The sequence below is a fragment of the Scleropages formosus genome, chromosome 11 (genome assembly GCF_900964775.1).
Source record: "Scleropages formosus chromosome 11, fSclFor1.1, whole genome shotgun sequence".
NCBI classification, from domain to species: Eukaryota; Metazoa; Chordata; class Actinopteri; order Osteoglossiformes; family Osteoglossidae; genus Scleropages; species Scleropages formosus.
In genome coordinates, this window is record NC_041816.1 from 11,557,970 (window position 1) to 11,582,086 (window position 24,117).

A 24,117-nucleotide genomic window follows, 5' to 3' on the forward strand; every position below is an offset into this window, starting at 1 on the left:
CTACTGCACTTAACGGGCAGTTATTTGTAATACCTGGCCAAATAGAATAAAATTTTTTACTTTACAACAGTTTCATGTAACAGTGTGAACAACTAGAATTAAATTCTAGCATTGTGTCTGACAAACCACCTATTGTTTCTGGCACTGCACCCAAGATGCATCAAGTTTGTCATTGCCTGGTGTCCAACCACCACAGATGGAATTTGTAAAATATTAGTTTCAACTTTTTCTGGGTGATATTCTAATTTTTTTTAAACATCTTTGACACTAGTTGTTGTAACAGGTTTGGGAAAACTATAACTTAATTTTCAAGGCTGAATGATAACACAGAATGGAAAATGTCCAATGGTCAGAAAAATATCAGGTCAGGTTCAGTATTGCCATTTAAAGAACATTTAAAACAAATGCCAGTGTCACAAAGTATAATAAATGCATAAAATATTTACACTGAAGTGGTAAATAATGTATAAGCATACTTTGTACAAGCACCTTGCAACATTTATAAGGTGAAATCTCAGAAATATAGTACTGAATTGTGACATTTATGTCCTGTGGGGATGACATTTTTCCCTGATTTTTGGAAATTGGATAATCCATATTGTGGAGTCAGAAAGTGAATACAACTTCTCTAAAATGGGATACATTTTTTGCATAATTTGTTTTTATCATGAATTTTATACTGCTGTGTTGCTAAACTTGACATTTATGCAAGGGGAATTATAATTCTTTCAGGTTATACAGGTGGATATTTCAGAAGAGAAATACACATTTATGATCAATTCATAAGGTACTACAACAGGGCTCTGAGCTTTTTCAAATTCCATGGTGACAATCACCTGGAGATTTGGCTCATATGTTTTTGATATACAATGCTGTAGTGTGCTTGAATGTAATACTTATCCTAAATTCACTTTCTTTATACTTGTCCAGAAGAGGACAGTGGAAGCAGGCATGCTCAAACCTTCTTTTCCCCGGTAACAGCCTCCACCTGCTCCTGGAAGATCCCCAGCTGTTCTCTGATCTAATCTCTCCATCATGCCCTAAGTCTGCCCTGGGGTCTCCTCCCAGTGGGATGTGACTGGTATAACTACAGCAGGAGCCAACCAGTGGGATTTTTACATCATATCTGAACCACCTAGACTCCTCTTGATCTGGAGGAGCAGTGATTGTACTCCAAGGTTATCTGGAATCATCAAGCTCCTCAGTGTTCCTTGGAAAGTACTTGGTGGACCATCGCCTTGCCATGGTGGTGAGGCTCGTGCATCTCAGTGAACCTCTGAGCCATGTCATCTGAAGCCTTGTATTCTTGGTAGGGTCTTCATTGGTGAACAAGTATAACGGGAGTACAGATCTCTTAAGTGCACATACTTGGAAGCAGGTCTGGGAGTGAGTTCACCCTGGCTGAACTCAGTCAAAAATGACAATGTGAAGTTATCTTGACGGCACACCACCTGCTTCTCCTGACTACCAAGCTGGGGTTGGATGCCATGCCAGCAAAATAGTACACATTAATGGCATGAACCCAAATGGACTGAACCCTTGTTACTCTAAACTGAGCCAGTAAAAATGACCCAACTGTGTAAATTAGTAAATAATTGGAAATGGCTTACCATTGTAAGTTGCTTTAAAGAAAAGCATCGTCTAAATAAATGAGGGCTTTTATGAAGTAGTCCTGGCATGTACAAAGGATTATCTATGCTTTTCAATATTCATTCTCATCTACAGCTTTTACTCACTGTTGACAGGAATGGTGGACAAGCTAGATTGGTCATTTGCCTATCCAACTACAGTAAGTGTTGAAAGTAATAACTAATATTAATAACTTTGGGGCCAGCAGGAAACATACTGGAGAGAGCCATCGGCTGGCAATCACAACCTTGCTTCAAATTCCAGCTCTAGCTGCCTTATCCCCAATAAAGGTATTTCCCACGAACTAAAATGGTAAAAATTACCACCGTGTAAACGAATAAATCATTGTAAGTAGGTAACTTAGCATAGACACCTAACAGTAAAAATCACTTTGGACAAAAGAGTCAGATAAACTAAAACAGAGCTCATCTTCATTACTACACTCAAATTATCCTTAAGCCCTTTAATTGTTGCATACATAACTACTGCAAAATGAGCCTCAAAAATAGGGGTCATTAAATTGAGTTTGAGCTTCCTCATTTTCCCCAGTCCAGATACCCATTCCTCATGCTGCCGATATGAACAATAGGACTATTTCACTGCAGAAAGTCAAATCCAAAACAGTGAACAGTGGTTGTTTTGCCATTTCTAAGCTGTCCATGTTCATATCTGTACTCAACCCTGGCTGTGCTCTCCTCTCCATTCCCTTCATTTTTGGGCTGTGTGCTCAAGGCCTGCATTGCTATTGAGAACTTGTCTAAAGCGAGAATCTTGTGACAGAGGCTAATACTGTACTGTTTTTGTATGACATGACAAATGATTCAAAGCACAAGAATTAATTTCTTTACAGCAAGAAACACTGCTGCTGTGGACTGACGAAAGAATTGATGCTTTATCTCCCTATTCACTTCCTTCTCTTCATCCTTCTTTATATTTAAGCCAGCTGTTCCATGTTCAAGTCATGTGGTCTTTTTGGAGAGCAGAGTCTGATGTGCATTTTCACCTGTTACTTTATTCTGGCCACTACATACATTCGCTTTTTGCACCTCAGCTTCTCCACCCGACCCGCCATAATATGATATTAAATATCTGCTGCTTCTGATTTCCCATGTTACGTACACGCATTCCTAAGTTTCCTCTGCCTGAAGAGTAACACTGCAAATAAAACGTCAAGTATAAAACTTGAAATAAAATTTATGAAAGGAAAAATAATATTTAATATCAGAAAAACTTGTATATTGAGTACTGCATCTAAACACCGCTTCTCATTTCCAGCGAGGAGCAGCAAAGACGACCACGCGACAAACTGCCGGTCTCGTGACCATCGCGGTTGGTTTGGGGGGGGTGTCAAAGTACGGTATTACCAGTGATGACGTCATACAAATGGCGGACGTGGTAAACAGAGCTGAGCGGCGTTTGGTTCGTAGTCACCAAACATGACATCCGCCGAGTGCGAACGCATGGACAGCCTGGAGGGTTGGGTGGCCGTAAAAAGTAACATCTTCGAAGAGAGCGAGCCGGTCAAGCTCGGCTTTATCGTACAGTGGAACGCGATCGAATGCAAGTTCGCCGTGACTTGTCACAACCGGACCCTCCAACGCCAGAGGCGGAGGCAACAGGGCCCGGCCGACACGCAGTGCAGCTGGGCCGGACTCTTCTCCGTCGGCGACCTGCGGAATGTCCACCGTCAGCTCACCGGCGTCAGCGACGCGCTGGAGCCATACTTCCCCGACCTCAGCGACTTCGAGAGGGGCAACATCTGGGACTTCTTGTTCCCGAGGCGGAGCTCCGGGGCTGACGAGGCCGAAAGGGACGTGGAGACGCCGTGCCGGCAGCTGGAGAAGTACCTGAGCGCGGCCATCGACGTGTGCGGTCGCAGGATTGTGCTGGACGCGCTGTTCGCGGAGGACGAGCGCGGCCTCGAGGAGTATTTCGAGAACCTGCAGGAGTTCCGGCGGAAGGCCATGGAGGAACAGGTGGCGCGGGCTCGGAGCGCGCTCCGGAAGGTGCGAGACGGTCGGTCTCCCTGGGTCTGGATTGCCTTGCATTGCATTGCATTACGTATAAACGGACTTGGAAACGATTCACGCTCGAAGGGAAAAGAAACGTACCAACGAGTGCGCCTGTGCGGCAGAGTAATTGCCACGCATCCTCGCCATTCTCGAGCCGTGAAGTTCACGGCGCCCTTCACAAAAACAAATCACACACATACGAACGATGGTGCGCGTGTTGTTCGTGCTGATTTCCTTGCTGTTTTATTACCGCTCTCGTACTTGAGGTAAAATTGGACACCTAGGCTAAGCTGCAAGATTCTTCAGCTGCTTTCTTCCATCCTCGGTTCACTCACTGTGTGGCGAAGAGCCGCTCGCAAAACAGTCTGATTCACGGCTTGTTTTTTGTTGGTGCTCCATGACACAATGTGATGTTTTTAATGCTCATTCATTGAGAAAGAGAGAAAAAAAAAAAAAAAAAAAAAAACAAACATATTGCACAGGTTATTCTTATAACTGACATGTGCCGTTTGGTCATGAATGGTAAAGTGAAGTGACAGCAGTACTGTATTATAGGGCTGCAGTACTGTGCTTCACTGTAACCCTTAGCCATGGATGAGCGTTCATTTGTGTAAACCAGTTTTGGGCCGTAAACATGTGCAGCAGCAGTACAGAAACTGAGTAAAACACAATGTTTTCCTCTCATAATTAGGATAGTGTTGTTACAGTAACACTTTGCTTCTTTACCTTATTGTGGCTCACTTCTGGGCCTTGGTGATATGATCATGATAGATGTCTTCTTTGAGGAAATGTCAAGAAAGTCTTGTCAACTACACTGACTCTCCACACCAGCTGGAGTCCTCACAGGGGACCAAACTCTTCAGAGATGTTCAACAAGGAACCCACTGACCGATCATCGTGGGCCAGGAGGGGGCGTAGCGGCTAGGGCTGCCGCCTTACGTTGTGACGTTCACTGTTTAATAGCCACTCAAACTGTAGTGCCCTTCATTGAGGTACTTACCCTACATTGATACTGTAAGAAAAATAGATGTATAAATCACTGACATAATCAGCCTTGGACAACTGTGTCAGAAAAATACACACACACACTCTGAAACTGCTCATCCCAAGGGGGGTCGTGGCAAACAGGAGCCTAACCTGGCAACACAGGGCACAAGGCTGGAGGGGGATGGGACACAGCCACGACGGGATGCCAGTACGTCACCAGGCACCCCAAGCAGGGCTCGAACCCCAGAGCCACCAGAGAACAGGCACAGGCCAAACCCGCTGTACCGCCGTGCCCCCTGTCAGAAAAATAATGAATAATAATTCCTTTTTAGGAGACCACTTTGATGCCATTGAAACATGTGCTCCCAGTTTTAGTAGTATTCTCAGATGAAGAGGAATGTAGATCTTCCTAAAGACCACTATCAGTACTCCTTCAGTGATTGGCCAGTAATTTTTTTTTGTCTGAAATAGGAATGTAGGATATGCTACAGTACCACTGATAGGTGCTATTTAATGCTTATCTCAATATGTATTTGTTTAGTACAGGTCTCAGTATGTGCTGGAAAGTCATCTGGTCATTAATGTTGATTATTGATAGACCACATTCACTGTTTACAGTTGACCCTTGAACAGTGCAGGGGTTAGGGGTGCCAACCGCCTTGCAGTCTAAAATTCATGTATATCTTTTGACTGCCCAAAAACTTAACTACTAATAGCCTGCTTTTGACCGGAAGCCTTACTGATTACATAAAGTCGATTAACACATACTGTATTTTGTATGTTATATGTATTATATACTGTATTTTTACAATAAAGTAAGCTAGAGAAAAGAAAATGTTAAGAAAATCATAAGGAAAATACATTTGCAGTACTGTATGAACTGCTCACTCTGAGACGATTAGCATCATCTTACAAACTGTGCAGAACCGCAGTTCTTTTGTGGACTAACTTTTTATAACAGACTTTTGTAGTATTTGTTAATGAGAAAATAGATCAAATATGCCAATATTTTATGCATTATGATGTACTGTATACTGTACTAGACAATTTTTTTCTTTGGATTCGTAGCCTTCTGCACATCAGCTGCATTTTATGTTTGTGCGTAAAGTTTTGCAAAATCTTAATGTCTATTTGTCTGATCTCATTGCTTGTTATTATTGGAGTAACTTCACTATATTGTATTTATCATTTGTGTTCTGTGCATTTGTAAAATGTATTTTTTTTATTGTTACATCTTTGAAAATTTTAATTCTGTAAGAGCAAAAATAGTTTTAATTGAATTCATATTCAGCATTTCTGTATTGTATATTTAATGAAATTAAGTAAATTGTTAAAATGCAGACATTTGTAACTGAATAGTGGATGATGCTAAATGTTGATATTCAAATTAAATTTCAGATCCTCCATCAACACAAGGCTGCTGACAAGTTGGTCCTCCTATTAAAGATTTATGAAGAAGAGGATGAGGCTTACAAAGAATTAGTTACCGTGGCAACCTTGTTCTACCAGTACCTGCTGCAGCCTTTTCGAGACATGAGGGAGCTGGCGGTTTTGTATAAAATGGAGATATTGGTATGATAACGCTTTCGTTATATTTCTCTTCAGAATGGCTGTGGACAGTGAAAAAGCATTATTTTTTCAAAAAGTTATTTTTATACAGTATATAACAAACTGGGGTACTGAAGTGATTTTTTTTTTTTTTTTTTTTTTTTTTAAATTATGTTGTTTAAGAAATCCATGGAATTTGAAGATTTGGGTCCTAAGAGAATAGATGCTCTGGAGAAAGAAGCAGAGGACTGGAGAAAAAGGGCGAAGGATGCAGTAAACTCCATCCAGGATATCACTGTCAACTACTTTGAGGAGACGTCAAGGGCACTGGCAGGTACGGTGGTTTTGTGTCTCTGGTGCTGCAGATTAGCCCTCTGTATTCCAGGAAACACTTGGGCACAAACACCAGCGTCATGAGATTGTAGTACTTTGAAAGACTATTGCTGAAGCATTTGAGGAATTTTGTCCAAAAGAATAAACCTGGAAATTTCCAGTAGTGACAGATTTTGACAGCGTAACTTTGAAATCTTATGTTTACTGAATGTGGGTTCAAAAGGTGTCATAAGTCTGCTTGACAGACCTGACCTGAACTGGGTCTAGGAGCCCACTGAATTGTTGCGCTCTTCACAGGGATGCTTAAACAGATGGAGGAAGACAGACGGCGGTTTGGCCAGGCCTCTTGGGCTACTGCTGCTCCTAGACTGGAGAAGCTCAAGTTCATGCTGTCCAAGGAGACCCTGCAACACATGAGAGCAAAAGAAATGTGCCTTAACCGCAGGAAGGAAGAGATCAAAGAGCAGGTGAAGAGCATTGACTGGTTTAGTGTGTGTATCTGTTTGTGTGTTACCAGGTTTTTATGCTTCTTGAGCATGAAAGCATTGTGGGGGTGGGGGGGACTTGGCACTTTAATAGTGCTGATACCTTGATGTTGCACTTTGTAATAATTGCTGTGCTATTTCCAGCGCTGAGCGGTTTCAGGAGTAGACATATTTCAGAAAAAGCCCTTGACACTTTGTATCAGACAGAATTCATGCAGGCTTTTTGTGAAAAAAATTCCCTCTTGTAGTATCACTGAGCCTGATAAGATGCTCAGTGGAATTGGGTAACATAAAACAAGATCTTTTTCAGCACATTTTTTAGGTGGTAATTAACAGGGATAAAGAGATCCTGGGGACTGGAGATATGCTGACTCCTTACATGCAAACTTCTCAGTTGAAAATCACTGTGTTCATTAGCTGCCCAATACTCAGGGAGTATGATTTTCAGTTGACATATGAGTTTTGCAGCTTCCATTAAAATGGATTAATTCTTTTCTCTTCCTCACTGTATGATACTGTCATTTTATCTGCTTTCTGAAACATTATTAACTAGTTGGTGCCCACCTTCCTACTCACTACGCTAGGACCGTTGCCTTCTTCAGAGGACTAGGCCTGTATGTTAACACCCCTACCCACTTTGCAGATGGAGAGCCTTGCTAATCAACAGGACGCCATTGTGGTTGTTGATGAACTGGAGCTGCAGTATTATGAAACTCAGCTGGAGTTGTACGACACAAAGTTCGAGATTCTGAAGAGCGAGGAGCTGCTTCTCGTAGCGCAGATAGACACGCTGCGGCGGCGAATGAAAGGTACCTGATCTGTTGACATCACAGTGACCTCAGTCTCTCTATTTGATGTGACAAATTACATTAAGCATGATGCAGTGTAAGGACTCTGGAAAAAGGCTTACAGTAGCCAGTTGTCCCCAGTGCTTGTTTCTAGTCTACGTCAAACATGTTCAGCTGGTTTAGAGGGAGTGACGATGAACTCTCCCTGTATCATTGTTTTCTCAGTCTTTTGGGAATGGCATGTCACTGTAAATGTCAACCCATGTCAAGTGGGAATGTTGATCAAATCAAGAAGAACATGTCAAACTGCCTTTTAAAGAATATAATCAGTTCTTGTTGAATCAAGAAAACTTATTATGCATGCAAATGCTTTTAATTACAGGTCCATCAGGAATACGTTTATGTTTGAACATAGCTCTAAGTAAGCATGTGTACTGCTTTAGGGTTATTGTCATTACTTGGAAAAGCATGATTTCTTCCTTCAATGTAGTGGAGCTGAGGTCCTTTGAGTTCTAACAGGAAGGATATTATAGTTTGTGCGGGGCTTGTGAATCCATGAATGAGTGAACGTTGTGTGCCGATAGCCGTTGGATAAACGCACGAGTCCTATGTGGAGGGTTTGCCAGATAAACAAGGGAATATCTTGCACAGAGCTGAAGGAGGAGGTAGTGTACTATGACACCTGCGAGGACCCAGAGGAGCTGCAGAGCATTATGGAGGTGGGCCCACTTCGTGACCCCAGCACCCCGGCGGTCAGGACCCTGAACCGTCAGCTGCAGCAGTTGGAGACTAAGAGGGGCGCCATCTGTTCCAGAAGGGCCTATCTGCGCAATAAGAAGGTGAGTGAGGTGTTGTCTCCCCACTCCTTTCTCCTCTCTGCTAGGAGAATGTGGCCTTTAAGACAGGAATTGTGCTTCATGCACACAAGCACTAGCCCCTCAGGCCACGTTAATGTGCCACCATCAGATCTTTTATTCTTATGCTTGCTTTTCTGGTCTTGTTCTAAGTATTAAGAAAAAACATTCTTGTAGCCTTCAACAGAGTTGCCATTTCATCTCTATATTACTTTTTAAAACTGATGTCTTTGATGGGTCTTTGTGTTAGCGAAAATAATGGCATGGTTCTGGGGTTCTCACTGCAGGACCAGTGTGTAGAGGCACACGAACAGAAGCATCGTCAGGCACAGGAGAACAGTGCCCGATTCATCCAGCACCATGGCATCCAGCTGGTGAGTAACCACGGCGACTACCTCAAAAATCCACCCCCGAGCTCATCGAGGCGCCGCACACGCACTCATGTCAGCCATCTTGTTTGTTGCAGAAAAGGGAGCGAAAAAGAGAAGAGGAGCAAAGGAGGAAGGAGTGGGTGGACCAGGAACGGGAGAAGACCCTCAGTAGGCTGAGGTCCTTCAGGGAGGTAATTATTCGAACACCCTGATTCATGGTTATGTTGGTACTGTGTCAGTGTGGCATCTCACACACACACAGCAGATAGGCTTGCGCCATGTAAAAAACATTTTCTTTGTTTTCCAGAAGAGACCAGGCCAATATGTACTGAAGACCCCGTCCTCCAAGCCACCCATCAAAGACTCTCCAACAGCCACCCTCTCTCAGCCCCTGTCCATTATTAGCCTTGCTCCCTCCTCTGGCACGCCAACGAACCCCATCAAAGCCACACCCAAAAAGTCACCCCAGAAGAAAGCTCAGAAGCCAAAAGACATCCCTGTCCACATCTTCATTCCCCCTGGTCCAGGAGGTGCTCCAACAGACCAGCCCTGTGCTCCACCCCCTCTCCCCCCCCCCTCCACCCCCTCTCCCCCCTCCACCCCCACCACTCTTGCCCCTCCCTACATCTCCTAGCCAAGATCCAGAGACACTGGACACACCAATGCCTCTCCTCAGTGACAAAGAGGCATCTCCTTTTCCAACTAAAAACACATTAAAGCAAAATATAGGTGAGATGTTTGTCATTGTTAAAACACTACTGACAGTTGAGCTTTGGGGCAATGTCATGTTTGTACACTTAAAAACTCTGCAAAATGAATGTTTCTGAGGGCACAGGAAATGAAAAGAGCAAAAAATAAATAAAGGCTTGTGTTAAGGTGAACAAAGCAAGGCCTGTTTGCTCCAATCACTACTTTGCATTGGTTAGCAGGAATCGGATGGTCTCCACAAGACTGTGTTGTGTAAACAGAGAAGCGGCTTGTAATTTAAGCGAAGAAAAGGTTTCAGCTCAAACATAAAAACTGAAGTATAACTGTGTGCTGGATTGAGATTTCCAGTGAGTGTTGTGTTGGAATATGCAGGTTATACTTTGTGTGTTATCTTCTGGCCTAAACAGAAGCCTGAACAAGATGTTTGACTTGGTTTCTCCAGATCCCCAGTGCTTCCAGTCTAAATAAAATCGCATTCTAGCTTGGAAGTAACATTCTGCTTGCAACTTCTGTCATGTTACATCTCAAATCTAATGAACGTGGCCAGTGCTCCCAGAGCTGGGATTGCATGTCCTTGGCAGCACCACAACACCAAAAGCACGCTTGGTAGCTGGAAAGCTTGAACCTATTTAATGTCTTGTGTGCAGGCTCCATGGATGAAGTACTGGCTTCCCTGCAAAGGGGGGAGGTCCAGCTGCGGAGGGTAGAGATGCAGGCCGGTGTGCCTGGGGATGCCCGGGAGAGCATCCTTTCAGCCATCCGTCTAGGAGTCAAACTGAGGAAGGTGCAGCCGGCGACGGCACCCCTGGCTAGCCAAGGAAGCCAGGTATCGGACCTGGAACGCAGCATCAAGGCTGCCATGCAGAGGATGAAGAAGGTATCCTCGGACTCGGACGACGAGGACAGAGGCGACACCCACTCTGGAGAGTGGGACAGCTAAATGGGCCTTCTACCTGGTGGTGATGTTGAATCAATTATACATGCCGCAGATGTACAGGAAGCTTTTGAGAGCTTGCACATATCTTCCAGTTTTTTTAAGCATTGTGACATAGTTCTGTTACAAAAAAATGGATTACAATATACCGTACTTTAAGGGTGCCATAAATGGGAGTTGTTAGATTATAGCAGGGTCGCAGTCTTGTTTTTAACATACATACATGTTACTGCAATCAGATCAGTTCTGTCACATCTTAGCATTTGTGTGTTGATCGCAAGCAATGAACAGGTTTACAGCTGTGATGAACGTTTTATGATCTTTACCACATTTTATCCCCCAGCTGTTCCTATACAGATTCCGTGGCACTTAGCATAATGGATTTTTATTTTTTTGGGGGGGGGGGACAAGCATGAAAAATTGTTGCACTGATTTTGCCTTCTTGGTTTTTCTTTTGTTCAAGAGCTTTATCTGATTTTGTTTATGCAGATTTAGCATTAACATTAACCCAAGAAAAGTGCCTAGAGGGGTGTGTAGCTCATTTTAGAAAAGTGTTTAGGCTCCTGTTCCCCGCGACCCCATGTGGGACAAGCGGTTCAGAAAGTGTTCAGAAAGTTTCTTCAACGATGGACTATAAAGTGATTTAGGACAGTATTTTCTGGGTATGTGTGTATGCACAAATGTTCTGCAGCTGGACAAACATGTTGATGGTTGGTATTTTTATATGGATGCACCTGTGCTGTATGTAGAGAGACTTGGGTTTGGTTTAAGTTATTCCAGCAAAAATGAGACTATCTACATTGGCTGGTTGATTTCCAAAGTGGCTACACATGCTGTCCTCTGTACTGCCACCTTGTGGCTACATACCCCATTGTCACATTACTGCAGTGGTATGGGACATCCTGGCATCTCACAGCTGCTCTGTGGGTGCAGTACTTGCATGTTTTATGTTTCCACCCTGCAGACATTTACCGAAGGTGGCAGTGGCCTTGAAGAGCACACATGGTCACTATTCAGATTCAACGGAATGGGATGACCTTTAGTGCTGAGTATCTCCAAGATGCCTGCATTAATACTGTTGATATGTGAAAAATCAGAAAAGTATTGGCAATAAAGCTTATGGAAGGCCTTTTTGTTCTAGTTCAAATACTAGTCATAAATACATTCATTTTGCTGATAATTTTCTCCCAAGCAGCTTACAATGTTAAGGTACTTTAACATACTTAATTACCCATTTATACAGCTGCATTATTTTACTGCAGCAATTTAAGGTAAGTACCTTGCTTGTGGCTACTATAGCCGGTGGTGAGATTTAAACCTACGACCTTTGGGTACAAAGGCAGTAGCGCTACACACTATGCTGCTAGTGGTCCCTAGCGCCATACTAGCTGAATAGCGGTCAAGTGTCATCTGCCGGACCTGGGCGTGCATTTGTAGAGAACTATGCAATAGAGTTTCATTTATCCTTGGGGCACAGCTCACTTTTACCTCACCAGCTCTACACGGGACACCTTGGTTCTTTCAGGTGACAGAAGGGACACTTGCAGAAGCCATTCCAGGTACAGGCCAGCTTAGCAGCACCAAGACAAATCCCAGCAGCTGCTGTTACTATGGAAACAGGAAGGCTCAGTGGGGGTGGCCCACGGTAACATCTCAACACATTCTTAATTTTATTTTACAAATTCGCCCACTCTTCACACTGGCACAATGGTTGATGGGGAAGAAAAACACTTCTGCAGAATACCAGAGAAAAGCATTTTTCACAATGACAGTTGCATTTTAATTTAACTATGGTGGCTTGCTAATTTCACTGAAAACCTCTGTATTGCTGAAGGCATGAAAAATTCTTGCAAATTTGTGGGGTCAGTTGCAAAGCAAGGGGGGGAAGGGGAAAATCAATAGGAGTGAGTAGTGATCAAGTTTCCAAGGCAACATGGCTGGAATACCACAGCCTCCTCGCTGTAGCACAGTGACAAATAGGTGTGGGCAGACTGCGGGCTAATTCAGAATTTTATTAATGATAGAACCATTTTCAAAAATAAACATTTAAAACTGCTGAATCGTTCTTGATTATGTCACTGCTTTTGGCACAGTTAAAGGTCTGGAGAATTAAATTTAATACCTTTCTGAGCAAATGGTTCATGGGAAAATTGATATAACATGGATGCGCACACCCCACGGTGCCTGGTGGTCTATTCGGCAAGTCAGCAGGGCTGTAGCTCAGTCACTGGGACACACAATGGAGTGGAGTTACCTGAGCCAGCATCTGGGGTGGTGAGTAACAGTGGATCATGTTGAGCACTTTGAATTAAACAGACAAAATATATTTTAATTAAACTATATTTTAACAATATTCAATATATATATAATATGATACAGTATTGAACAGAAATCACAAAAGTGAATCAGGAAAGAAAAAAAATTACATACAGTAGTATAGATGCCCCTGATTGTAGAGGCAGAGGTACGTTTGTATTCGGAAGGGCAAGGACACAGTCCATCCACACTGAACACGACCAAACGCAACAATGCCAACGGTGATAGAAAATATATACTTCTGTTAGAATAGCATTTCTCTGCAATTCAACAAGATGTCTGACTCACAAACATTCAAATACAGTATGGCGCTGGTTTACAAAAGAAGGGTACACAGCACACAAGAGAACCCCCGCCCCCTTCTTGAAACGCATTTCCATATAAAGTGATTGAGGCCCCCCCAGAAGGGGTGGAGAGAGAGGAGGAAGAGGGGGAGAAGGAAAAAAAAAAAAACCCCCTACAGTTGTAACACTGCGGACATCAGGAAGCGGCATGAAGTTACCGGGTCACTGCTGGGAAAGCAAGATGGAAGTCCATAGGCACCAGTACAGTGATATTTGGAAAACCATCAACTTCAGGAGAGTTTACTTAAAAAGAAAAACCTCAGGGAGGCTGTAAATCAAATGTAGTACACAATCATGGTTAAACTCCAGCAGCAAAAAAAATTGCAAATAAAACATTACACATCACCCCATGTGGGAAAACCACCACCATTAGAGACATGTGGGAAGCACATTCTTTATGGAAACTACTGTAAAGACATGCTTTGTTGCAACTATTGACCAAAATCGCCTTCATACATGCAAGACCCTTTAAACACAGCACTCAGATCAAATTTCTAGCATAGTTTTGGGTATCCAAGCAGAACTCCTTACAAAGCCCTTCATTTTTATGCACATACAATCTTGCAAACCGTGTTTTCAAAGCACCATTAAATTATCGCTAAAATCTTTCTGCTTGCTTAAGCCAGTGCAGCAGATAATGCGTTTCAATATTCTTTCCTGATGTTTGTGGGGGAAAAAGGGGACCACAACATCCACAGGATGTTCCATCCTTTTCGTTGGTTTAAATCTCCATGATACACCCTTACGTAGCATCATCAATTTTTTTTTTTTTTTTTTTTTTTTTTACAATTTTAAGGAATTACAAGATTTGTAAACTGTATGTAAACTACCAATTCATACATTTTTTGCATTTCAGCAGTAATTACAACTTGTCTCTCCATCAATGTTTACAAAGATCTGACCTGCAGGGTGAAGGCCCTTCCTTTTGGTTCAGAAAGACTTAAAAGCTGAGGCACTTTATGACACTGTGCAGTTCATGTATGTGCATACTGGAGAGCACAAACAGCCTTCGGACTCACCTGAGATCATCAAAAATAAAGAAAAATAATAAAAAAAAATCCCCAGCTGCTGACAGACTCCAGACACTGGCGTTCTTCCAGTTCCATTTTCAATTAAACAAGCTGGCCTATATTATTAAATGATTATTACTTTGCTGGGTGGCTCAACTGTACATTTTCCCCACTGAATCCTCAGCTCTTTGAAAAATATTCAGCTCTTAGTTCTATCCTTATAGGAGCATTAAAGAAATTTAAGACAATCCTCCACCTGTTGATCAACTAATATTATCCATCAAGAAGTGGTTCATTTCCACAGCTCCTTGAGCTGCAAGTTACACTCCAAAATGCTGACAGGAAGATGCTATCAGGTAGAGCATTCTGGTCAGACCTTTGCCCTTCTTAGCCACCCCACCCCTCCCCCCTAGTGGTGCCCCTGAAGTCAACCTGATGATCTTCATGTCTGGTACAACTCTTCAAGGCCATCTTCTCAGTTATCTGTTCCAAGTTTTGACAGGCCTTGTCTGAACTCATGCAGCTCATCAATCTTCCCATCAAGAATATCCATGAACTTCTTTAGCTCGACCTTCAGGTGTCCTTGCTTGTGGTGGCTGTCCTCTATATCAGCTTCCAGCGTATCTATTCTATGTTCTAGGTCTTGGTTCTTTTTCTCAGCAGCCTGGAAACACAGGCAAGAGAGCAAATTAGGAGAAAGGAAGCAGAAACAGATCTGGCAGAAACACCACAGCAGAGGCTCCATTCTGTCAAAAGTCCCTCAAGCATTTGTGATGGAGTTGCATGAACGACACGTGCAGGCCTGCGGTCTCGGCCAGTTGAACCGGCAGCGCTGCCGTCACGGACAAGAACGGGACGTGGACGCTTGTCTCATGACAGCTGGAATTTCCTAGCTGACTCCCGTAACTCAATCCAGTGGGCAGCAACCAGCGTTTACCATCGCAGGATCACAAGCAGCCGTTTTGCTGGATTCCGCAACGCAGAGTAAAACGCGTATCTGATGCATTTACGCTGTTCTGGCACTGAAGACAACAGGTCAGATGAAGCCGCTATCTAGGGTCCAGATTGTGGCGTGAGAAACACCGAAAGCAAATAAAATCTGCAGTACGGTCCCACCTGCCTTGCAGGAGTCTATAGACAAATGTGAACATGGAGCACATAAAAACGAGAGTTGCTGGCAGGTGTGTGGAAGTGAAATATCTAGTACTGAACGGTATCATTGCGAGGTGGTATTAAGGACTATATTTCTCACTAGGCTGAATCTGACACTCGCATCATTAGAACCACTATTACCTCTGGTCCTGAAGCCAGTGTGATACCTATCAGTCGTGACTGGTGCACTGTGACAGACTCCCGACGTTAATGAGCGGTGCTGTAAAGTGCGTCTGCGCTGGAGACCTTTGCATTGTAGTGCCAATGAATGGAAAGAAAGAAAGAAAACCTGATGCTCACCGAGGAGGACAGTCAATGTTCCTGCTCATTCAGTAATGGACAGAAGCGCTGGTACGGGTTCCGAGTACTACATGTATACATACACATCACATTCCTGGGAATAAATCGATTGACTACAGCTGTCTGGGTGTTTGCGTCTTCTCATCACCCATGTCCTGTGGTGGCCAAACGCTCCGACACATCTGGGTCATAAATCTGCAACCACAGCGCATCCTGAGAAGGGACTCCAAGACCGCAGACTGGGGAGCCGGTTTCCGCCACAATGCGTATACCTGCAGTTTCTGGGTGAGGGTCTCGCACTCTTCCATGAGCTTTGGGATGATCTCTGCCTGAGCCCTCAGGTTCTCCAGTTCCTGTAACAAATCAAACCCACACAGCTTATTCTCTCATACATCATAATTATTCATTCATTTAGCAGAATATTTTCAGAGAGACTTACAATGTCATGCTAATTAGAATTATTTATCCATTTATACAGCTGGATAAATTTTTGCTGGAAACGTGTGGGGTAACTTACTTAAGGGTATGGCACTAGCAAGTAGGATTTAAACCTGGGTCAGACTGCATAGCACAGCTTTAACTACTGTTACCTGCTACCCCATATAAGTACATACTATATAGGCACCCAGACTAAATGTTATAACACTTATTGTTCTGTAGTAATAATAATAATAATAATAATAATAATAATAATAATAATAAACAGAAGACTATTGGAGAGAAGTTTATGAATAAGCTCAGTCTTTCATGCCTGCTTGCACCTCTCGTGCCGTCATGAGGAGATGTCGATTACACACATTCAAGTCTGGTGTGCAAGAGCAGCACACGAAAAACGTTGAGTCGTGTTGAAGAAAGGGAACATGTGCGCCGTAACCCAAGTTCCCCAGTGCAGCTCTGAGTGCGTGGGGCGACCAAACCCAGGGGTCACTGGGGTCAGGAGGCAACACACAGCAGAGCTGATGTGGACATCTTAATAATTCATGTCTGCATGTGCCCCTTTCCTGGCCAATTCCATGCAGCGGTGCCCAGTTTAAGGCACCCTGAGACCATCTTCCAACGCTTCTGAGATTGCTCAGGTGCAGAATGACAGCGGCAGCCTTCAGTCACTGCCATGCTTTCACTCGGAAGCAGATTCAGAAAAACCACAGCCTTATTTTTATTTTGAATAAGGAACTCCATAAGGCCCTAACCGCAGCTGTAGGTTCAAATGCGTATTAAAACTGTGCGTACAGTTCAAGAGGGACGATACTAAGTGCGTACTTAAGGGTACTGAAGATTCTTCTGGGAACACTTGTTTATTTCCACAAACAAGCCCCTTGGCCATCCACACCCCAGCGAGAAAGTCAGTGCCATCAGCTCTCTGGGAGATCAACACATCAGTCACATCTTCTGCGTTTACATGTCACCTCAGTGCCTTGGAGGAAACTGAGGCAGTGGGCTATTTCACACAGCAGGCAGACAATATTAGGCAGGACTGAGCGACTGCCATTTGGCTGCTCCAGCACAGATCCAAATACACCCTTCATGCACACCTGAAAGACTATTGGGGGCATTTCACAGAAATGCAGTATCTATATCGGGTGCGAGAAAGTCAGTTCTAATGAAATGTCTGTCTTTAAGCAGGGTAAGCATTTATGGTTTTTAATGAAACAGGGTCACAAAGCCCGTGACCAGTGTGACTTAATTAAGGCTGGAAGCGCAGCTACAATGATTTAAAAGTCACAAGTGTTAAAGATTAACCAGGAATCTGGAATCTCAGAAGAATTCTTCAGGCATTCACTCAAGATACACAGGACAAGATGTAATATACGCATGGGGTGTAACAACAGCCGTACACAAGGATCCAGGCCAACCAACCTCACCATGAAGCCACAGAACATCATCCAACATACATCTCTGACTCAAAAAGTATTCATACAAGGGAGATTCTATTACTGAAATTTGTGGCGGGGGGGAAAGAGACACTTCTTGGTTGACATAGAATAAACACTTGACCACTCAAAAGTATTTTGCATTTTCAAAATCATACAGTCATATACGTCACAAAAAAAATATTTCAATGGAACACAATTCAATTCAAGAATGGAAAACATTGTGTTCCAAAGACATCTGCTGTTCTCAGCAAAATGCTGACCTTTGACGCAGTCCAGCAATCAATACAGCTTTCTTTTACAAGTTAATGGCTTCCTGTGGGACAGAGGGACCTACAATTCGTTCAGACCCCATCGCTACACGAACACAGCACTTTTGCACTCCTTAATTAAGCACTCCTAAGAGAAGTGCTGTGCCGGTGGCATCTCCTTCCATACTGACCACATGTGCAGATGCACCTGGTGTACAGACAGTATGAAGTCCTTGCGACTCATGACCCTCCATCATAACAGCCGTTTCTATATCCTGGGTTCGAGATCACTCGTTGGGCTCATCGCGCCCACACGCCATCCACACGGCTGAGGCAGTTTTACCTGTTCTTTTTCCTGAAGTTCGGACTGGAGCTCCTTCACCTTCACGGTCAGCTGGGCAGTCCTCTCCTTCTCGCGATTGGCCTCATTACACTGTGCCTCCAGCTCCGTGATCTGCAGAGACACGGGAGCTTGCAACCAGCAGCCACAGCACCTAAATTCCACACCGGAAGGTCTGAGAGGTGATCAGAGCTCTGCACGCAACACAGGGTTCAGAAAAAGACCCCACAACGCTACAGTGTGTTGTACACCGAGTATAATAATGACATTCATTTCCCACTGAACCATAATGGAGAACTGCGATGTAGGGTTACTTTGGAAGGGGGGGGTGATGAAACTGATTAAAATTCATGGACAAAGCAAAGCTGCTTTTTCCATTTTATGCGTTTATTTTTCTGGCTTTACAGTGAGCCAGTTCACAGTGTTACGAAAGCTACAGGGACCCTATTTATAGTCGCGCTGGCTGGTCTCCTGCAAATCTTCCCTAACTGGTGAGGTAAGAGCAGCTGATGTTGCTAATGCAGATATATCAGGGCTCTCCACCTGCAATCATGTTAGCCAAGCCTGCACTTCGAGCGCATTATCCCACATTTTCATGGGCCACAGAGGTGCACTCTGAAGTGAGATCCGTGGGTGGCACCGCCTGCACCCCTCCCCCTGGCGACTGACCCGGTCCCTGAGTTGGCCGTTCTCCTCCTTGCACGCTGCCAGCTGCTTCTTCCACGTCTCCACGTTGGCGGCCGACTCCTGAAGGGCGTCCACGAGCCGGGCGTTGCTGTCCCTGAGGGTCTGCAGCTCCGTCTCCCACTTCTTAGCATTGGTGTTGCTGAGCAGAGAGGCGAGGATCGAGAGGACAAGCGCACAAGAGACCCACGTTCAGGCTTGGCTGAACGCTCTCATTTTCACACCGGCAACGAAGACTGAGTGCAACTCAGTTTTACACAAACTCAATTAGGATTTTTTTTTCTGGCAGTATCTCAAATCAAATCACCTCACACTGCTGAAAATGAAATTACTTTTAGTTCTACTTTGTCCATCGTGTTTGTGTTGGGTGCAAAAACTCTTCAAATCGTTCCTCAGCACCTACTTCACTTTGGCTCTAGCTTCTACGGTGCCGAAGAATAGAGAGGCGCTCTGTGAGCCACAGATACTCCAGAACATCAGTGGCGCCACACAGTCAATTTGTAAATGGTGCCACGTATCCGATTACTGAAATATCTCCTCTCGCAAAGCCGGTTTTGCTCATCGAGAAGCACCGACTCCTTGTAAACGTCGATTACACCAGACAGCTAGGCTTATAAGTTTTTCCCGTTTGTGAACCCTGATATTTTCCCCAGCCTGACCTGATGACAGATCACTTTTTTTGCTTCGTGAGCCTGCTTTGCATTTGCAATATAATTTCAAAGAAGTGCCCCCCCAACCTCTGGTGTGAGTGCAGGAAATGCCCTCGAGTGGGGCCAAGTTACCCCTGCTCGATGACAGTTTTCAGGCGATCATTCTCGCTTTTCAGTTGGGTGTCCACTGGACCCACGTGAGAGATCTTCTCGTCATCGGTGCCATTGATGCTGGAGGGCTGTGCGGAGGAGGGAGTCTCACGACCAGATTCCTAAGCAGGGCAGAAGGTGGACGGATGGAGAGAGTGCAACTTTCACTGTCTCCAAATCATAAACACTGGATTTTTTGGGGCAACCCCCCCACTTTGATAATATAGGTACAGTATGCGTTTACAGTGCTTTAGGGTATTGTTACTGTATCAGTTCAGGGTAAGTACCTTGACCAAGGGTGCAACAGCAGCGATGGGATTTGAACCGAGAACCTTCACACTGCAAGGTTAAACACCACATACGCAACACTGTACACATACGCATGTGCTCTCAACAGATGGAGTGTGAACACGGAGCCTGCTCATCCAATTCAGCGCTCGCCGTTTGCTGTCTAACACAGGTACAATTCTATAAGTAATAGAGGGAGGATGATTACGGAAAAGTCCAGGTCAAATTCCTCTGACATGCTGACCATCGCTGCAATATTAATATGACCTTAAAATTTACGAACAGTGAGGTCTTTTAATGGCATGTTTTTCAATCTAGCAGGTTCTGCAAAATAACTCTGAAAAATACCTGACTTTTCAGTTTATGTTAACACTGGATTTGATAAGGGGGAAATTACAGCTATATTTTTCTTCGATCCAACTATGTCTGAAAGCTGATGGCGGGATGTGACCAAGTATAAAACACTTATGCTCATTACATGTCTTTCCTAGGCTGATCACACCTCTACCCCAAGAGGCCGGCAACACCAGGTTGCATTAAAAACCCTTCAAGCACATTTGACTTTCAGAAATTATGTACATTGCACCAAGTCATGATATCTGCAGTAACAACAGAAGGTGGCTAATAATCAGTTCGTAATGTTTTTGTAGCAAAGGGGCTGGAGAAATAAGCAATAAAGAGCAATTGTCGCTTGGCTGATGACAGCATGTGCAGCTTAACTGACTACAAATGGGATAATGCACTGCATCCGCCCACAGCTCTCGAGCTTCGCAGGCGTGAACCGGTCTGGCCCATCACTGACACCTGATAGTCTGACCGCCTGACCTGCTCCGCGCCGCTCTATTTTCAGCGAGAGACAGACAACTTGGGCAGGCATCTCCCTGCAAGTGATACATAACCTTTAACCTCTGATGTGGCTCTGCTTTCTCACTACCGCCAGTCCTGTCCTGTTCAAAGTAGGGCAGCTGAAGCCTTGAATAAAGGCCAAGTGAATCAAACAAAAGGCCTTTCATTTACTGCAGGGGTGAACAATGTGTGGCCCACAAGAACATTTGTAAAATTATTATACACAATAAAATATACAGTATGCCTACCATAAACACTATACATTTTAAGTGAATCACGATAGTTATAAACACTGCATCCACATACAAATTTTAAGTTAAGACACTGAGGATTTAATGTCATTTACTATGATTGTTACATGTGGCTCTTGGCTCAGTTCATGGTAATGATTGTGAAGGTTGGACAGAACCTGGTTTACATCGTTCTGCCTCAACCATACCTGGGAATGGTTGCTTGATGATTCAATCTTCTCTTGAGACTTTTCCCTTGCTAGTTTGGCAGCTTCTTTAACTTCCTGGAATTTTTCGGCAAACTGTAGATGCAATACAGACATAGCTCACATCCGAAAGTCATTGTTTCAGAAATCAATTGTACAACAACATAAAGGGCTGTAATGAAACACTTGGGAACTTTCGGTGGCAGACAGCGACTGACCTTTGCAAGCTGCTGCTCGGAGGCGAACCCAAGGCCAAACACAGTGTTCGCCCTGCTGTCAGCCCACTGGCCAAACTTCTGTGATGTCTTAGTGAAGGTCATGTTCGGTGTGATTGTGCTGTTAATAATTACCTGTTCGAAAAGCAACAGAACATTTATGACGAACGACTGAACCACATCTATTACAGCCACACAATGGGAAAGCAGCAAGGGGGGGAAAGGCTATTGAATAGTTCGAAAACAGAAAATGTGTTTTCCAAGTATTCAACTACGCAAAGTGAAATAATATCATCACAGGACATTACTGCTGATGGAAGGACCCCTGCAGCCAACTGTAGGAGATCTCAACCTCACTTCTAAAAGAATCACACTCAATCTCAAAAAAAACTCTTGCATTATAAACATATAAATCAGAACATTTGCTGTATGTGTTCTGAAACCAGAATTTATTCCCTTATCAATAATGTAGTCCTTAAAGGCAGTCTCACAGGGTGCAGTTCATTTCTAAATGCACCTTAATTCATACATAACTGGATTCTGCTCTCTTTACTTTATAAAACAACATTTGTCTTGCCATCTTGTGTAAGGTGAACACCAGCACATCAGAAAAAGGCCCCTTTCAAAGAATCCTGAAGCACTGCTTTATGAAGTCTTGTTGAGCTCCAGTCCATTGCTTCCATGTTATGGTATGTTTTATTACTACTTTGACTGTATGACAAAGAATAAGGAACAAGACAATAGGATCATATCAGAAAGGGACGGGATAAAAATCAAGTTGGGGGGGGGGGGGGGAGAACATATTCCTAAAGAATATTCCACATCTTTCACCCCTCCTCAAGTCAGTAGAGGCACATAAAACAATTTTTTGTTTCCTGTGCTATGAATGAAAATCTCCATGTCCTTAAACTCATTGGTTTCCCTGAGTGAGCTGAGCTTCCAGTGAGAGCTGATAATCTGCTTGACCAAAGAGATGCAGCATGGAGGAGATTTACACATGGCCACGTGCAGGACGTGCGGTCGAGCGCTAGGCAATTCTGTCTGCGCTCAACACGCAGATAAGCGCAAGACAAAGAACCGTCTCAGGACAGGGGGGTACAGGCAACCTAAGGACAAAGTAATGGTAAAGTGACAGTTTTCAGTACCATTGACCTCTCAGCTCAAGGTAACCTGATTTTCAGCTGCCTGCAGGAAGGACCCCAAAATAAACCTGCATTCAGCCACATTTTCTCCTTTAGGTAACTCAAAAGGTCATTGAGGGCAATCTCCTGTAATCTTCCAGTGAACCTTTTCCTGGTGCCACAGCACTGCTGAGGGCCATTAGCTCATTAGGAGAGACTGATAACAGGAAGCTACTGCCAGTAATATTCCAGTGGCTCCCAGAGCTGGTCCTGGCCGTCCCGTGTCTGCTGCTTTCGTTCCAGATGAGCTGCTCATTACGACATACTTTGAGCAAGCGGCAAGATTAAAGTCACATTTAACACATTCAATGAGCACTTGCTAAGTGTGCGTTCATGTTCAATGCATTGTTTTGAGGACCATTTAATATGCTGGACAGCAGTGGCAGGTACACTCTAATACATTTCCCCTTTATTGAGCTGTTCAGAATCAGAACTATTCCTGGATTCAAAATGCAAAAAGAAGACACATTTATTTATCTTTTTACCATTAAGGGTAATTTACAACTGACAAAATTATACCTCATTGCTCAACAATTATTTTAGAAAAATATGGTTTGAGCAAACATATTTGAATTGCGCTATTGAATTATTGCAATATACTAACATCACAATTTAAAATATATGGTTCCAAATGACCAGCTAGAACCCAGTTTGACAGCACTTCTGAAGTGGACAAATAGTAATTATCACCTATAATATAATGCTATACAACAGCACAGGTTGAAAACTTTATAAGATGAATGATCACATGAAATACAGAGTCCAACAGCAAAGTTTGTCTGAATTCTTCGGACATGATTTTATTTTCCTCCAGTTACTTAAAATTCTGCTGAGCAGGAAATTAACGGAAATGTAATCTGTAAAAGCCCGAGTTAAAAGGCAAAAATTGCACCGAGGTCTGAATCACTGCACCCGAGACCAAATGTCAGAGTCAAGGTCATTTGCGGTGAGCGGTTCATGATCTCAGCTCTCTGCAGCAGGGGTGTGGAAGAGGAAAGGTTACAAAGCTCACACCATGCTGAGCGAAGCGAGACACCGATCCTAATGCCAGGACCTCGTTTCAGAGTGGACCACACGGCGAGCCCGCGATTCGGGAGTTTAAATTTCACTGTTCTTTCCATGTATAGAAAGCTTGTTTTGACACGCTAAAGTACAATTCAGTTTCCACTGACGGAAGAGCCAAACAGGCTGTTATGTTAGTAAGGGGAACTATAGACCAGCCTCCCTCCGGTGTAAACAGAGTAATTTCACTATGGCCTTAATTTTCTAATGGCTCAGAAACTTCAAAAAACTCACCGTCCAGGAGAAAATGTAGCATTGAACAATTATGCATATTAAGTGCTATACACTTTTCCTTTTTTAATAGAGTCTCTAAATGTATGATTTTAGGTACAATTTGCTTTGAATACAAAAAAAACCCAAGACTAAAATAAG

The 24,117-nt window shown here is 43.6% G+C and overlaps 2 protein-coding genes across 4 annotated transcripts in view; one reads left to right on the forward strand and one right to left on the reverse strand.

Moving 5' to 3' along the window:
• Nucleotides 1-2,216: 2,216 nt before the first annotated feature.
• Nucleotides 2,217-11,849, forward strand: whamm (WASP homolog associated with actin, golgi membranes and microtubules). The gene is given in 11 exon segments (XM_018763136.2): nucleotides 2,217-3,635; nucleotides 6,027-6,200; nucleotides 6,360-6,510; nucleotides 6,807-6,976; nucleotides 7,638-7,803; nucleotides 8,434-8,621; nucleotides 8,924-9,010; nucleotides 9,103-9,198; nucleotides 9,315-9,571; nucleotides 9,573-9,736; nucleotides 10,363-11,849. Coding segments are annotated over 11 exon segments (2,316 nt in total). The 5' UTR covers nucleotides 2,217-3,065; the 3' UTR covers nucleotides 10,656-11,849.
• Nucleotides 11,850-11,950: 101 nt separating this feature from the next.
• homer2 (homer scaffold protein 2) overlaps nucleotides 11,951-24,117 on the reverse strand; it is a 28,270-nt gene continuing 16,103 nt past the window's right edge. Inside the window, exons 3-9 of one of the 3 annotated variants that reach the window (XM_018763936.2) lie at nucleotides 21,506-21,637; nucleotides 21,291-21,383; nucleotides 19,700-19,839; nucleotides 18,903-19,059; nucleotides 18,237-18,347; nucleotides 16,044-16,124; nucleotides 11,951-14,983 (exon numbers count right to left, since the gene is read on the reverse strand). In XM_018763936.2, coding sequence (XP_018619452.1) covers nucleotides 14,795-14,983; nucleotides 16,044-16,124; nucleotides 18,237-18,347; nucleotides 18,903-19,059; nucleotides 19,700-19,839; nucleotides 21,291-21,383; nucleotides 21,506-21,637 — 903 coding nt within the window. In that variant the 3' untranslated portion in view covers nucleotides 11,951-14,794. The remainder of the gene's footprint in view (nucleotides 14,984-16,043; nucleotides 16,125-18,236; nucleotides 18,348-18,902; nucleotides 19,060-19,699; nucleotides 19,840-21,290; nucleotides 21,384-21,505; nucleotides 21,638-24,117) is intronic. The other 2 variants (XM_018763937.2, XM_018763938.2) reach the window with 2 other exon arrangements.